The following is a 17,321-nucleotide window of genomic DNA, read 5'->3' on the forward strand; positions in this document are numbered from 1 at the left end:
TATATATTCAATGTTATATGTTATTTTCTCAGAGTGATAGTGTGAGACTCAAATGTTTTTTTTTGTTGCCTTCTTCCACCTAATACAGTGAACGGCATTCTAGTCAACCAAAATATCTAACGTTTCATTCAAATGTAATTTCATTGTATTCATTCAAAATACAACTGGTGGGTCATTGTATCATTGAAGTGTGAAGCAAACACCTCTTAAAAATGGGGAGTGGAGGGGGGATGTTCAAAGATTTCACACCTCAAAGTAAACACGGAGAGACCACCATTGACTGGGGACGGGGGCTGTTTGTGGGAGACGGGGGCAGTTTGGGGTGGGCCTTCTGCAATCAAGTTCACAGTCATGTGGCTTTAATGGCTGTTTTCTTTCTCTGAATGGAGGAGATTGAGACAACAGATGCAATGGCCCTCCACTCGACGGGACTCCCCCCGTGAATAGGACCCCTGTTGCTCAGACCCCTCCCCCCCAGTGGTGACAGGAAAGCCCTTTGATTTTGAAAGTTAATACCTCTCTCACTCCTCTCTCTTCCACCCCCCCCCCCGTTCCTATATATCACAGTTGTGTTACGTTCAGCCCTGCTTTACTGCCTAGGGTGACCTTTTATTCTGAGGGGAACTAACCAACTAACAATCCCTCTTGGTGATAGGAACTCCCTTTGATTTAGCCCCATGAAAGTTAATACTCTTTATACCCCCCCCCCCCCCCCCCCCCCCCACGCATATATCCCAGACATCTTACAATCAAGACCTGCTCTCCTCTACAGCTCAGGACCAGGGCGAGTATTTATTCTGAAGAACAGATTTCTGGTGTCCCTTCTTGTCCAGGCGTTATCTCTTTTGTGCATTTCCACACAGAGTTTTACCCAAAAGGCTCTACATGGGCCGGCACCCGTGTCTCATTTGACCATGGCTCCCGAGGACCTGCTTTGAATTGGGGCCAAAGCCAGGCCTACTGCGACTTTTCAGCTGTCATTTACATTACAATGGCTAACAGGGAACTTTAACACCTTCTCACAAAGCAACTGTTTTGATCATGCAAAAGGTTGTTGATCATGCTTTTCACAGGTCCTCACTGTCAGCCCGAGATATGGAAACACAATTTCCCTAGTATAACATAAGGGTGTATACACTAGTGTAACACTGGTGTTACAGTCGAAAAGCAGCATTTGTCTTCAGGGGCTGTTTGAAGGGTACTTTCTTTAGTTTAGGCTGGGGTATGTGGCACTATAATTAAAAAAGGTGGGACCTTCCTCCTTGCTATTTCTGTATATATGAGCAGGGTTAGGTCCTTTTTCCTTTTAGGGTTAATTTTCAGATTAGAATATATATACCCCGTTGTCCTGGCTAAAATCCCAATCTGGTTCTCATACAGTTGAAGTCGGAGGTTTAAATACACCTAGGATGGAGTCATTTAAAACTGGGTTTTCAACCACTCCACAAATGTCTTGTTAACAAACTATAGTTTTGGCAACAATTGTTGACAGACAGATTATTTCACTTATAATTCACTGTATCAGAATTCCAGTGGGTCAGAAGTTTACACACACTAAGTTGACTGTGCCTTTAAACATCTTGGAAAATTCCAGAAAATGTTGTCATGGCCTTAGAAGCTTCTGATAGGCTAATTTACATAATTTTAGTCAATTGGAGGTGTACCTGTGGATGTATTTCAAGGCCTACCTTCAAACTCAGTGCCTCTTTGCTTGACATCATGGGAAAATCAAAAGAAATCAGCCGAGACCTCAGAAAAAGAATTGTAGACCTCCACAAGTCTGGTTCATCCTTAGGAGCAATTTCCAAATGCCTGAAGGTACCACGTTCATCTGTACAAACAATAGTACGCAAGTATAAACACCATGGGACCACGCAGCCGTCATACCGCTCAGGAAGGAGACGCCTTCTGTCTCATAGAGATCAACGTATGACCTCAATCCTATAGAACATTTGTGGGCAGAACTGAAAAAGCGTGTGCGAGCAAGGAGGCCTGCAAACCTGACTCAGTTACACCAGCTCTGTCAGGAGGAATGGGCCAACATTCACAAAACTTATTGTAGGAAGCTTGTGGAAGGCACCCCGAAACGTTTGACCCAAGTTAAACAATTTAAAGGCAATGCTACCAAATACTATTTGCGTGTATGTAAACTTCTGACCCACTGGGAATGTGGTGAAAGAAATAAAAGCTGAAATAAATCATTCTCTAAAGTATTATTCTGACATTTCACATTCTTAAAATTAAATAAATGATCCTAACTGACCTAAAACAGGGAATTTTTACTAGGATTAGGATTAAATGTCAGGAATTGTGAAAAACTGAGTTTATATGTATTTGGCTAAGGTGTATGTAAACTTCCAACTTCAACTGTACCATCATGGCCACCTAAGCATCCCCAGCTTCCAGTTGGCTCATTCATCCCTCCTCTCCCCTGTAAATATTCCTCAGGTCGTTGCTGTAAATGAGAATATGTTTTCAGTCAATTTACCTGGTAAAATAAGAGTAAAATAATATAAATCTGAATTGGTTATTATTCCCATGTATTAATACTCGTGATATATTTCGACATATATTCAGATCATCTCAATGTTAGAGGGATATACTTTCAGAAATGACATAAAATAGACAATTCTTAATTCAAATACTTTTTATTTGATATAATACAACCGATTCTATTCAGTCAAACATGGCATCATTATAGCCCTTATCCTGCTCTTTTTATTTAGTTATCTTCATTTCTGTAGGGGTATTCTTCATATTTAAGTAACATGCACAAAATGCCAGAGCAATAATCGTCACTATGACGTCCAATTTACAAACAGCACCCCTTAGTCCACGAGCACTGGGGAGTTGAGATGGAGTTTTCGGGACCAAACTTTTATGTTCTGAATTTAAACAGTCACTGTAATTGAGATATTTTAAACAGATTTAGCTCGAGGGGGCATTGTAACTTGAAGACATTGATCGTTGATGCAGCTGTCTAATCTCCAATGACTGCCATCTGTATTTGAAAGCCTTACACTGACCTCTACTGGTTACAGAGAAGAATTCACCAAGAGCTGAAATCATCTCTTCTATCTCTTCTCGTTTTACAGTCGTTTTTGTTGTTGTTGTTCTATTCAGAAGATGAAAGGTCGGGCATTGAAGTAAACAAATCACAACTACATGTATTTGATTTTTGATGTGTAAAAAAAACCAAAACAACAGTTGGCAATATATTAGAGTAGCAGTATGAACCGAAGTACATGAAGTACTAAAAGCACCCGCCTTTGGCAAAAGTCTCACTTTGATGAGCACAGAGCATGCAGATGAAGCACTTGATATCCACAGTGTCAACTGATACAACAACCCAAGTAGTTAACTGTCTCTAAACTGCTGTCCTTTATCTAAGAACCAGAGATGTAAGCCTGAGCCAGGTGTATGGCGTGTACTAACGTGCTGGAGTAGCGAAAGAACCAGAGATGTAAGCCTGAGCCAGGTGTATGGCGTGTACTAACGTGCTGGAGTAGCGAGAGCCAGCAGAGATCATTGGATACAGCAGAAGGCTGTGGCACATCGCCATGGGACTTCAGTGACAGACTGTGTGACACCATACCACATTTCAATACCACCCCTTCATGTCTCCTGTCGTCAAGAAAACATATGTTTGAAATACCAGCCGGTCTCCGTCCCCTAGCGTTCTCGTCAGGCTGGCTATGGCATGGCCACCACTCCCGCCACATCTCAATGAGTTTTTCCTCGATTCCTTGTGTCCTCTCCACCCATCCTCTCCCCGTCTCTTCTCTCCCACCGTAATCATGTCCTCACTTCCCTCTGACTTTTAGAGAAAGAGACAGAGAAAGGGTGGGAGCAGAGAAGGAATCAAAGAAAAGACCATTAAGTCTGAAGTGACAGTAGAGTGACGTCATGCCTGTAGAGTGTCTCCAGGGGGCTCCCTCACTCCTTTTTAGTCTGGAATCTCCAGATCAAACAAGAGACCACTTCGGGTCAAACAGAATAAGAGAACATGGGAGAGTTCTCTCGTTCTCATCCACCGGAAACACTCTCTGCGGTAAGAACCATTCTGTTCCATGAGAGATGAATCCAATGTTCCACATATATACAGATCAAATGCATTTGCTGTTATCCCGTCCTCTCTCCTCAGTGTCTACAGAGAGTAACGCACTGTATACGCTCAGTGGAGGAATGACTTCATGTTTTAAACAGCCTGAGAATAGAAGTAGTTGTCGGAAGAATCCAGCAGTGTGAGAGAAAAGTAGAAAGAAAGTCGAATGAAAAGTAGAGCTCCTCAGATCCATGTTTGTTTACAAGAAGAGAAGCCGCCAATCCTGTACACGCACGCACACACACACACACACACACACACACACAAAAAAAAACACACAATTTACGCACATATTTACACACACACAGACGCATTTCACCCACACATGCACACACAGACGCATGTTGCGCACATACGCACACACACATGCCTGCAGCGTGCGCACTCACACACAGACACTTCTCCAGTGACCTCCCCAATCAGGAATGGACATTTTTTTTCTTCCTTTGAACAAATCCCACAGCCCTCTGACAGACAGCACAATATATACTGTATAGAAATTCTCCAAAATGGAAAAGGAAACAAGCAAAGTCCTCATAATGAAACAAGCAAAGTCCTCATAATGAAACAAGCAAAGTCCTCATAATGAAACAAGCAAAGTCCTCATAATGAAACAAGCAAAGTCCTCATAATAAAACAAGCAAAGTCCTCATAATACCTAATGTCCATTGAGTACCCTTCGTAACCTCAGCCATTGCAACATCTAGCTGGGTGCCACCCATTAGTGGTGCCACGCAGAGGCACGTCTTCAACCTCAAATCACATCGCTCAGAAGAATCAGATGAAAGGCGTATACTGTATATTCCGTTAGAACCATGGTTTATGTCTCTCAGACTGTCGGTGAACCGCCGGGTAACAGTCTGAAAAAGCAGTAGCAACAGTCCAGAAGAGGAGTCTCCATCCAGTCCTTGCACCTTACAGAAGCACCCCATCCACCTTCAAAAGGACCCTTAAGTTAACGATAGCATCAACATATGGTAAGCCTAGAGGAGGCCCTCCTCCTTTCTCTCTGTAGCTGTGGTGGTCCGTGAACCTCCTTCCTCCTAGGGGTCAGGGTTCATAGGTCATCTTCATTGAGCTGGGCCAGGTTGCTGGAGCGCTTGCCAGCCAATGGACCAGAGACAGATCCAGGAGGAGGTACAGCCTCACCAGGCAGGCCCCTGGTACTGCAGCCCTCTCCTGCGCTCTGCTGGGGGGAGAGGAGGAGACACAGATTCAAATATGTTTACAACTTCATAGGTAGATTTCATGAAATGTGGCTTAAATAGCTGTTTTTCCCGGAGAGAGGCATATGCCTCCCTTTAGCCATTGTGTATAACTCTGGGGAGAAATCTTAGATGTCAGTAAATATCTTTTTTTTAGGGGGTATTTAAGGCAAAACGTTAACGAATAAAGATGTTTTGCAAATGAGCTACTACGCTGAACAAAAAGGTCCTTGCGACATGGGGCCTTGCATTGTCGGTGAGGACGGCGGAGCAATGGCACGTCCACGAGCCTCAGGATCTCATTCAAATTGCCATCGATAAAAATGCAGTTGTGTCCGTTGTCCGTAGCTTAAGCTGGCGCACACCATAACCCCACCGCCATCATGATCATGCTGTTTAATCAGCTTCTTGATATGCCACACCTGTCAGGTGGATGGATTATCTTGGCAAAGGAGAAATGCTCACTAACAGGGATGTAAACAAATTTGTGCACATAAGTTAAGAGAAATAAGCTTTTTGTTCATCTGGGATCTTTTATTTCAGCTCATGAAACATGGGACCAACACTTCACATGTTGCGTTTATATTCTTGATCAGTATATGTCAGCGACAGCCATAATGTGGTTTGTTTTTCTGTTTACAATATATCCGTCACAACAACACAATGTGCAAATTCCACCATGAGAGGGAGAGGGAGAGAAAGAACAATTAGGCAATTGATCGGCGTCTCTGACTTCCGTGTCTGGGTCAGGCTATTTCCTGTTTATGTACCCATAGGCCCCATCCAGCCCGAGTGAATACATAGAACAACTGCCTATAGTCAGAACAAATAGGTATGTCGGCTCCACTCGCTAAGTGCAAGCAGAGATGGTCTATACTTGATACAAGTGCATAGTAATAACAGAGGGTTGTGTAGTTAATGGGTAGGTCCAAGGTTAAGACACTCAACAGCGGCCAACAACAGGATACGATTTCTGGTTCTACATCTTGTTTCAGACAAAACTCCTCTGCAATATTCCAAATTCTTTTTTTTCATTCTGAAAAATAATTCTCTCTTCTGTTTCTGGCCAACAGAGGAAGTAGTAGCCTGACTATCATTTTGGCGCAAATTCCTTCTTTACGTTCCCCCTCTATTGTACAAATGTTTGCCATTTACTAAAGCCTTTCATATTTTAATGAACATAAATGACCATATAAGAATGCTCATTATTCTGCCATACAATCAACCGTTTTATTTCTTATTTAGTCCCCCAGCAGATCCCCCTGGTTTGTTTTCCTATTCATATTGTTGACGTCGGTGATAAATCATGCCTACAATAAACCTAAAGAGCAGATTGAGATGTAAATCATGTAATTACAGCATGCATGCGTAAAAACCTTTTCTGTCCTTGCGTGTGTTTATTTCTGTGCTGTGTGCGTGTGCATGCTTGCGTGCATGTGCACTTTGTGTGTGTCTGTGTGTCTGCGTGTACGTGTGTATACCTGTGTGCTACGCAGCCCGCTGGACCCCGCTTGGCACTGCAGGGAGGTCTGGGTCTGAGAGTAGTGAGACAGACCAGACGGGTCAGTGAAAGCCAGCTGGACGTGAGATGGCGAGACTGTTGTCTGCGAGTTCCTACTGACCAGAGGAGACTGCAAACACACACACACACACACACACACAACACAACTAAACATTAGATACTGAGAGCTGATAGCCAACAGATGATTGTTTTTTCTTTCTTGTTGCATGAAAAAAGTTTCTCATGAGATCTCAGATTATTTCATATTAGGATTTAATTGAAGGATTCCTAATCCAGACATGTAGTCTGTAGAGGATATGTGGTCTAACTAAGCCTAAGGGGGGGGGGGGGGGGGGTGTACACTTGGTCAGGCTTGGCTGGAGCACATTCCAGTCCGGCAAGCTAAACGGGGATGGCAGTGTCTCGTTGTTTGTGGTCAAACAGAAGCACAGTGTTTGGTCCCTGACTGCTGTAGGTCACTGAGGTGTATGTGTGTGTGACTGGGCCCTTTACCTCCGGCTGTGTGTGTGTGTGTGTGTGTGTGTTGTCTATGTGTATATACAGTATGACCTTACCTCCCGGGGAGTGTGTGTCTCAGCGGGGCCCTGGAGGCCCGTTCCCTGACCCCCCTGGCTGGGCAGGTAGAGGGTGGGGAGGGAGGTGTTGTAGGACCGGAGCCAGGGCAGGCGCTGGCGGTCGATGGAGGCCGAGGAGTGGGGGCGCAGGGGACTGCTGGCCGAAGACAGGGGGGCTCTCATGCTCCGGCCCAGGCTGTTAGACTTGTTGGTTCCCTCTCTGCGCTGGTACTCGATGGGAGACTGGAGGGCTGGGTGAATTCATGGTACAAGACAGAGAGAGAGGATTTAGACCAGGCAACATTTCATTTTGGGACACAATGTTTGTCAAAATATTAGCGTTGGTCTTTGTAGTTTTATTGTTTGTGTAAGTCGACTTGGTACTGAACTGCTTTTGGATCATTGCATCAGGCCAAACGTAAAACGTGTGACTAGTAAACATTCCTGGATGTTGTGTTTTTCCACCAGTATGTCTCCAATTGGAAGTTGAAAGGGAAAGGTGGATACCTAGTCAGTTGTGCGACTGAATGCATTCAACCGAAATGTGTCTTCCGCATTTAACCCAACCCCTCTGAATCAGAGAGGTGCGGGGGGCTGCTTTAGTCGACATCCACGTCTTCAGCGCCCGGGAACAGTGGGAAAGGCCAGACATGAGTAAACGTAAGTGGTTGTTTACTGTGCAGAAGATGTCTGTCTGTGTCTCCTGTCCTACCATTGAGGAAGTTGGCAGCTTGGGGTTAGATATGAATCCTGAAAGTAAAGCTGTTGTGTTTTTCTATCAGTATTTCTCCGATCCTACCGTTGAGGAAGTTCCTCTGGTTCTCCAGGATCTGTCCCACATCGTTGACCCAGGCCGTGCAGACCTCTGGGGAGGCGGCCTGCAGCACGTATCTCACCACAGTCCCGTCAGCCCCCCGTGAGGTCAGCACCAATCGGCCCGCCTCCCCCTCCACCGGAGCCTCGACCCCCAGACAGCTCACCTGGAACAAAGCACAGGTGTATTCAGTAGGGTTGCATAATTCCGGGTTGCAACTTTCCCAAAATGTCCACATTTGCCGGTTGTGAGATTCCCAGAATGAGGATGGAATAAGCAGGGAATTCTGAATTACGAACCAGAACTTCTGGGAAACCTACACATTTTGGAAAATCAACCCTGCACTTTATAAAAAGAAGAAGACGTTGATTCAATATAAAACTGTAAGGCAACCAGCTGCAATAAGATTGTGAGTTTGCAAAAATGTGGGCATATACACTCTTGGAAAAAAAGGGTTCCAAAAGGGTTCTGCGGCTGTCCCAATAGGAGAACCCTTTTTGGTTCCAGGTAGAACACTTTTTGGTTTCAGGTAGAACTCTTGCGTTACATCTAGAACTCTCTGTGGAAAGGGTTCTACCTGGAACCAAAAGGGATTATTCAAAGGGTTCTCCTATGGATACAGCCAAAGAACCCTTTTTAGTTCTGGATAGCACCTTTTTTTCTAAGAGTGTAGCTGAACCAACATACATTCTCAAGTTGAATTGAATGTTCACTAAACTTTGAATTTATTCTACTTTATTTGCATACTTCCCAGAGTGCCTTGCCTTTCGAGTGAGTTAGTTACCGCCCATGACTTTAATGCTTTTCATGTAGCCTTGAAGTCAGTTTCTAAATGAATATATTATCTTTCAAATCAAACTCTTTATGAAAATACATTACATATATTATAAGGTATTTCTTTGAGTGCCTAGATATACCCTTACACAGTGGTCTGAAACTCCTGGTTTACAGGCCACATCAAGCCTGCAAGTCACATTATGCTGGCATGCCATGTGTAGAGACTATTTGAATCCAGTCAGAGTGAGGATATTCAACAATTGGAACTTTTAATCGACCGCAACCTGCATTCACAATAACTGACGGGGTAGGGACAGGGAAGATTGATATTGAAATAACCCAAATCAAATAAACTAGAACAGCCATCTCAGTAACGTGTGCAATAAATCAAACTACTAACAGATTAGATTACCGCAAAACTTAAATTAAATATAGAGTCTCAAATAGCCGCCTGTCTCTTTTTAATAACCGGGCAATGGCACAAATTTCAACAAATAAACTCCTGTTTCAAATAAATGCCAGGTCTAAATGAATTATTTACGAAGTTACCATGAGGTTTAATGTTTTATTTGTTACATTAAATACTTCAGTAATGAGTAGAACATTACGGAAATTATACATTTTGGGGGGCAAGTAAGAAACTGCTAGCTATTGGCTACTAACAGCTGAGAACTGCTAGCCAACTGGCAAGCACAAAACCATTCAACAACTTGTGGAGTACAGACCCCTAGAAATCATATGATTGCCCTCTAGTGGCGAAAAGGAAGAACTGCCGAAAATGCACAGTCAAAGACTGTAATGCTTATTCTGTCAAGGCAATGATTTATAAAAAATAAAAAAATGTATAGAGGCATACTAAGATAAACAAGAAACATGGCACAGTGTGTAAATGATTACACATTAGTGCCGAAGATTAAGAGATTGATTCAAATGCTGTAAGTGATTGCTGGAATTAAACAATGAACTATGCAAATGAGCAACAGCTGTGTGCATTAAGGAAATAGACGCCTGGCTCAAATAGAAGTCTGTCTCTGATAAGCATCTGTTTTGGGTGATTTAAAGGTCCAATGCAGCCGTTTTTATCTCATTATCAAATCATTTCTGGGTAACAATTAAGTACCTTACTGTGATAGTTTTTAATTAAAATGGTCAACGACAGCAAAAAAATAGTTTAGAAAAGGGCAATTTCTCAAGCAAGTATTTAGCTAGGACTGTCTTGGAGTGGTCTGAGTGAGGATGGGAATACTGAAAATGAGCTATTATTAGCAGAGAGTTTGGATCTCTCTATCTTATTGGTCTATTAACAAATATTCCGCATGGTGATGTCACCATGGAAGGCCAACACTCCATCCCACCAAACAGGAAGAAAATTCAGGCGGTCTTTTCAAACAGCTCTTACACCAAACAGGCATTGTTATCATTTTCACAGTATTATTTTCCAACCTCATTGTGTGGAAATATAAAACACAGGAAGAACTTGTTTTTAATTCCATTGCGCCTTTAAGCAAATAAACACTCAGGCTATTAATTGAGGTTTACGGCACTTTCGAAAAATGTATGTTATTTATGTTTGTGTAGAATAAGATTAATCAACCAATCAAAGTGCAAAAACAGGCAAAAACACGGGTATTGAAATAAACAATTCTGAAAATCAACCTGCTGGGAAATACAATAATGTTGGGTGTTGTTTTGAGTTGTTTTGAGCAAACATGAATTTGTCATTTTACTCAACAAACGTGTCCAAATTTCGAGTAGAGTTTGTTGAGTAAACATACTTTAGCACAAATGCATGCATTTCAAACGGAATGTTCCAGTAATGTTACATCCACCATTTTTATTTGAACGTTCCTGTAACGTTCCATCCACCGGGAACAAATCACATCTGACTACCATCTGGTGGAAGGAGGAAGACATCCTGGAGTGTGGCTCATTTAATAGCTCACCAATAAAACAGACACAGATGCTTTTAAGGCTTCCAAGAACACTCAAGAACTTGTACTCAATGTTAGATTTGGAGAAACACTGTGTTTGTTTACATCAGTCATGCAATTCATTATCTGGGACTGAAATAAGTTAAGTAACAGTCAAATTAGTTTAGATTCCTTATGGTTAAAAGCCTATGCAGGTAATGCATTCAATCTAATCTAAAATGAGAAAAGAGGAGGAAAAACAATCTGGAAAGAAGAGAGACCTACCTTGATGCTGCTCTTGAAGGTGTAACCAGGAAGTGAGAATCCTTTCTTCCTGTCGATTGGCTCGCTGAAGATGACCAGCTGTTCAAACAGGAAGACCCGCCTTTCCTTGGCTCTGGACAGGAAGCTGCTGTCCTGTTCCGCCACTGTGAAAGTGTCTTGCTGGAGCAGCTTCCCCTGCGCCGTGATCTTACCCTGGAGATGAAAGAGAAGGATGGAGGGAAGCGACACGGGGTGAAAAGAGAATAGGGGTTGAGTACATGGCTTACTTATGGCTTGCACCAGTATTTTGCAAACATCTCCTTGAGCCCCCAGCCAGTCCACTTAGTTGATGTTTTCCAGAAGTAGCTGACCTGATTCAAATGGTCACCTAATCACTAAGCCCTTTCATTAGTTGAGTCAACAGTGCCAGTTCTGGAATACATCAAATACATTGACTGGCTGGGCCTGGGGTTACTCGAGAAGAGGTTTGGGAAACACTGGCTTACAGTACAATATTTTGCATGCGTGAGAGCTGTATTTGAAAGAGAGAGACCTAAGTGCAGTCCCTTACCTCGAAGCCCTGCAGTCGTCCCACGTTCATCATGTCGTTACAGCGTTTGGGCACAAAGCACATCACCTCTACTGCTTTCTGTGATGGTGAAGGAGAGAGAGAGTGAGAACGTTATTTAAATCAAGCAACTACTGAATACAGGTTGTTTGACTAGAAAGAACCCTTAATAGCACAGAGACAGCGCACAGCCTCACACTTGCCTTTCGTCATCACCTAATTCCTAGATAGTTTCTATAGTAGATGAATGGTAGATACAGTGTAATAGCATGAGTTGTATCAGACGAACACCCACCTCGAGCTCTTCTGTGTCCATCCCGGCTTTGGTGTAATACTTGAGGAAGTCCTGTTCACGTAAACACAGCATGGAGTCAAGAGTGTTCAAGGTTTACGAGTAAATGCTATGTAAGGCGAAGACATCTGGGAGGTGTTTTATTAGTTTGAATACCAGAGAGAGGTACAACAGGCACAAGGTTGGCACTAGGTAGATGTTCATGACTTGTTCAAATAGCCACTCATCTTTAATGTGCATTCCCACATTGAATTCGACCTTATCGTCTTGCAGGTTTACACGACCGTCTGTCTGTGCGCATGCGCATGTGTCTGTGTGTGTTACCTTGAGCAGCAGCTGGTACTTCATAATCCTCTGGACTGGTTTGATCAGCAGGTCGTTCAGCTGTAGCCTGTGACCCAGATGTTGCCTCAGCTCCTGATAGGGCCAAACACACACAGTCATTCTCATGAACATATACACTCAGGTCCAAAATGATTGGCACCCTTGATAAAGATGAGCAAAAAACACGATATAATATTAATTGTACAAATACTGAGCGATAGTATATTCTTGGTACTAATACAATTGTTAAAAAAAACAAGGAGATTTTGTGGTTGGGCCGGCAGGTAGCCTAGTGGTTAGAGTGTTGGTGTTACGTCTGAGTACGGGAGGCAAAGTCAGGTGCAGGAGAACAGAGTAGAGTTAACAGGCGCACTTTTATTCTGGTCAAGAAATAGGCACAAAATGACATCAAAGTGCCCCAAAAAACACGGAACATGAAACAAAAAGCGCGTGAACATCTCACATAACAATCAACAATTACACACAAAGACATGGAGGGAAACAGAGGACTAAATACATGCAGTGTGATTATGGAATGAAAACCAGGTGTGTACGGAACAAGACAAAACAAATGGACATATGAGAAATGGAGCGGCGATGGCTAGAGAGCCGGTGATCAGCGAACGCCGCCCGAACAAGGAGACAAGCCGACTTCGGTAGAAGTCGTGACAGTTGGGCCAGTAACTGAAAGGTTGCAGGATCTAATCCCAGAGCTGACAACGTTCAAATCCGTTGTTCTGCCCCTGAGCGAGGCAGTTAACCCACTTTTCCCCGGGCGCCATGGAATGTGGATTAAGGCAGCCCCCCGCACCTCTCTGATTCAGAGGGGTTTCAGTTGTACAAGTAATACATTTTTTGCTCAAAAAGATATGGGTCAAAAGTATTGGCACCCCTGTTTCCAATACCTTCAATTATGTTTACGAGATTGGAGAGCACATTGGGAGGGATCTTGGATCATTCCTCCATACAGAATATTTCCAGATCCTTGATATCCTTCGTCTGCGCTTATGAACCACAGGTTTTCAATGGGGCTCAAACCCAGAGACTGAGATGACCATTGCAAAATGTTGATTTTGTGGCCAAATGACCGTTTCTTTGTGTATTTTGATGTGTGCTTGGGGGTTATTGTCTTGTTGAAAGCTCCACTTGTGGCCAAGTTTCAACCTCCTGGCAAAGGCAACCAGGTATTTAGCTAAAAGGTCCATGTTCATGATGCCGTTGACCAGGACCAGTGGAAGCAGGATAACATCACCACCATGTTTTACAGTAGGTATGTTGTTATTTTATGCATATGATTCTTCTTTTCAATACCAAATAGCTCTATGTTTCTATTTTCGGACCATAGCACGGGTTCCAATCCAAGACATGAAAATAGAGCCACAAGTTTGGGATACACGCAGAGGCATTACTTCAACCATATACTGTGTCCTCAATATGACTTAATGTGGCCTACAGACACATTACCACTACCACACATCAGTGTGACATAATATTACATTCACCTAACCATACAGTTGAAGTCAGAATTTTACATACACTTAGGTTGGAGTCATTAAAACTCGTTTTTCAAACACTCCACAAATTTCTTGTTAATAAATTATAGTTTTGGCAATTCGGCTAGGACAACTACTTTGTGCATGACACAAGTCATTTTTCCAAAAATTGTTGACAGATTAGACCAATTATTTAACTTATAATTCACTGTATCACATTTCCAGTGGGTCAGAAGTTTACATACACTATGTTGACTGTGCCTTTAAACAGCTTGGAAAATTCCAGAAAATAATATCGTAGCTTTAGAAGCTTCTGCTAGGCTAATTGACATCATTTAAGCCAATTGAAGGTGCACCCGTGGATGTATTTCAAGGCTAAGTTCAAACTCAGTGCCTCTTTGCTTGACATCATTTGAAAATAAAAAAAAATCAGCCAAGACCTCAGGAAAAATTTGTAGACCTCCACAAGTCTGGTACATCCTTAGGAGCAATTTCCAAATGCCTGAAGGTACCACGTTCATCTGTACAAACAATAGTACGCAAGTATAAACACCATGGGACCATGCAGCCATCATACCGCTCAGGAAGGAGACGCCTTCTGTCTCATAGAGATCAACGCAAAAAGTGCAAATCAGTCCCGGAACAACAGCAAAGGACCTTGTAGAGATGCTGGAGGAAACAGGTGCAAAGTATTTCGAGTCCTGAAAGACCGCTCAGCAAGGGAGAAGCCACTGCTCCAAAACTGCCATAAAAAAGCCAGACTACGGTTTGCAACTGCACATGGGGACAAAGATTGTACTTTTTAGAGAAATGTGCTCTGGTCTAATGAAACAAAAATAGAACTGTGTGGCCATAATGACCATCGTTATGTTTGGAGGAAAAAGGGGGAGGCTTGCAAGCTGAAGAATACCATCCCAACCGTGAAGCACGGGGTGGCAGCATCATGTTGTGGGGGTGCTTTGCTGCACGAGGGACTGGTACACTTCACAAAATAGATGGCATCATGAGAAAGGAAAAATATGTGCATATATTGAAGCAACATCTCAAGACATCTGTCAGGAAGTTAAAGCTTGGTCGCAAATGGGTCTTCCAAATGGACAATGACCCCAAGCATACTTCCAAAATTGTGGCAAAATAGCTTTAGAACAACAAAGTCAAGGTATTGGAGTGGCCATCACAAAGCCCTGACCTCAATCCCATAGAACATTTGTGGGCCGAACTGAAAAAGGGTGTGTGAGCAAGGAGGCCTACAAACCTGACTCAGTTAAACCAGCTCTGTCAGGAGGAATGGAACAAAATTCCCCCAACTTATTGTGGGAAGGCGGTGGAAGGCTACCCAAAATGTTTGACCCAAGTTAAACAATTTAAAGGCAATGCTACCAAATACTAATTGAGTGTATGTAAACTTCTGGCCCACCGGGAATGTGATGAAAGAAATAAAAGCTGAAATAGATCGTTCTCTCTACTATTATTCTGACATTTCACATTCTTAAAATAAAGTGGCGATCCTAACTGCCCTAAGACAGGGAACAAGGCATAGCATTATTCCCATAGCCTATCAATGTGACATAATATTACATTCCTACAACCACCAATCAACATGACCAAAAGTGACATTCCCACAATCACATCAATGGGAAATAACATTCCCACGATCACATCAATGGGAAATAACATTACCATGAGGGAGTCTGCAGAAATGTAGTTGCTTTGTTCAAACGAGAGTCACAGTGTTTGCTAAGAGATACTCACCTCAAAGTAAGTCTCGATGTACTCGGAGACGATGTGCTCTGACTTGGGTTTGTTCTGACAATACACCACATACATATGGAGACGCCTCTCCTGTAATACAAACAGTGAAATCACCCTGTATCAATTTACCATGTCATAAAATATACAACACTATCCATAATTGCTTTCGATTCAAGATAGGAGTACATGGCTACTGAAAACATCTCCTGCAATAGAAAATCAAACAGACACATTCACCTCGTAGCAATTTATCATGTCAGAAAAATGCTGTACATAACACTATCCTCAACCGTTATGAACAGATGGAACTTATCATTCAAACCATTGAACATATATTGTTGTAGGAGGTGCATGACTCAATCCATGAGAGGAAGGAAGCTACAAAACTTAAACAGAATGGAAATCATCCTCATTAGAGAAAACAAACACACTCTCTCCCTCTTTATTTCTCTCTCGCTCTCTATCTTTCTCTCTCTCTCATTCGCTCTCTCTATCTCTCTCGCTCTCTATCTCTCTCTCCCTATGGTCAGTTTAGTGTGACTAATTGTCAGACAGCAGAGAGCAGCAGAACTAGGAGTGGTAATACGTGTGATGTGTGCATGGGTGCGTGTGTGTGAGAGGGGTAATGGAGCAGCAGGTTATGTATAATTTACCCACAATGCTGCCCTGTTATCATCTTTGTAACCAGAGCGTTTTACAGCAAAGCAGTTTGGCTCTACCTTCGACCTAGCAACTAATCTGGAGCTCTGTAGACTGGAGACCAGACCAGCACCTGAGTAGAATGTCTATGGGCCCGGGGCCTGTCATGAATAATCACCGCAGTGGATGTGTTGTTGTGTACAGATCATTGCTCTATGGGGAGGGAAGGCTATGGTAGTGCGCTGCTAATCTGCTGTTTTGTTGTTGTGTGATGGGGGAGGAGGGGGGGGGGTGTTGTTTGTGTGTGAATGCATGTGTGTTTGCGCATGCATATGTGTGTGTGTACACGGTGGTGGGCTTGTGCGTGGATATGTGTGTATGCGTGTGTATAAGGTACGTTGTTGCCATGGCACCGAGATGGCGGCCTTGGAATTTACTGCTGCTAATTTAATCGGTAAGTAATTATTGAGGGCTTTTCATGTTTAATTTTTGCACAAATGGTTTTGTTTTCTGAAAGTGTTTTGAGAGTAGACCACGAATATTGAACAACTCTTTCATGATAATAAACTGGATGAAAAACGCGACTGCTTCTGCATCAACCAACACATCTTGCAGACAGCTATGACCACAGACGTCAAGGCTTCCCTAAAGACAGCGGACTTGTTTCGTAGGAGCAATGATGCGCGGTGAGGTCGGTGGCTGGGTAGGCACTAGCTGTTCCCAAAGCCAGATTTACTCTCAAATAAACCTTGATAAATCTCAAGCTCACCATACAACAGCTGTCTCCAACCACCAGAGTCACATAGGCCATTAACCAAAATCGGCAAACACACAAATAATATTATTACAAACACCTATATAAAAATACAGTCCTAAAGACATGTCCATATATTTTCTTCCTCGACTCCTTTTCAGTGTCGTGATCTGGATTTTTATTTTCTTGGGTTGGGTAGTGATGACATTATGGTCACTTGTTGCTAGTGGGTTCCAGATCACAGGAACACAGTAGAAAGGAGACAGATTGGTGATGACCAGGTCAAGGATGGCTTCTCATCTTGTTGGTTGATTAACCATCTGCTTTAAACTGTGACTCTTACATAGC

The 17,321-nt window shown here is 42.9% G+C and overlaps 1 protein-coding gene across 9 annotated transcripts in view; it reads right to left on the reverse strand.

Annotated features, from left to right (window-relative positions):
* Positions 1 to 2,632: 2,632 nt before the first annotated feature.
* Positions 2,633 to 17,321, reverse strand: part of arhgef25a (Rho guanine nucleotide exchange factor 25a) — a 147,466-nt gene continuing 132,777 nt past the window's right edge. For 5 of the 9 annotated variants that reach the window (XM_036946874.2, XM_036946876.2, XM_036946877.2 and 2 more), the window contains 9 exons: positions 15,581 to 15,670; positions 12,336 to 12,428; positions 12,015 to 12,065; positions 11,723 to 11,800; positions 11,173 to 11,364; positions 8,186 to 8,366; positions 7,387 to 7,637; positions 6,792 to 6,941; positions 2,633 to 5,294 (listed from right to left, as the gene is read on the reverse strand). In XM_036946874.2, the coding sequence (XP_036802769.2) occupies positions 5,163 to 5,294; positions 6,792 to 6,941; positions 7,387 to 7,637; positions 8,186 to 8,366; positions 11,173 to 11,364; positions 11,723 to 11,800; positions 12,015 to 12,065; positions 12,336 to 12,428; positions 15,581 to 15,670 (1,218 nt within the window). In that variant the 3' untranslated portion in view covers positions 2,633 to 5,162. The remainder of the gene's footprint in view (positions 5,295 to 6,791; positions 6,942 to 7,386; positions 7,638 to 8,185; positions 8,367 to 11,172; positions 11,365 to 11,722; positions 11,801 to 12,014; positions 12,066 to 12,335; positions 12,429 to 15,580; positions 15,671 to 17,321) is intronic. The other 4 variants (XM_036946875.2, XM_090202774.1, XM_090202775.1 and 1 more) reach the window with 1 other exon arrangement.

Source organism: Oncorhynchus mykiss, chromosome 16, assembly GCF_057628025.1.
Source record: "Oncorhynchus mykiss isolate SJ-2025 chromosome 16, ASM5762802v1, whole genome shotgun sequence".
In the NCBI taxonomy this organism is placed as follows: Eukaryota; Metazoa; Chordata; class Actinopteri; order Salmoniformes; family Salmonidae; genus Oncorhynchus; species Oncorhynchus mykiss.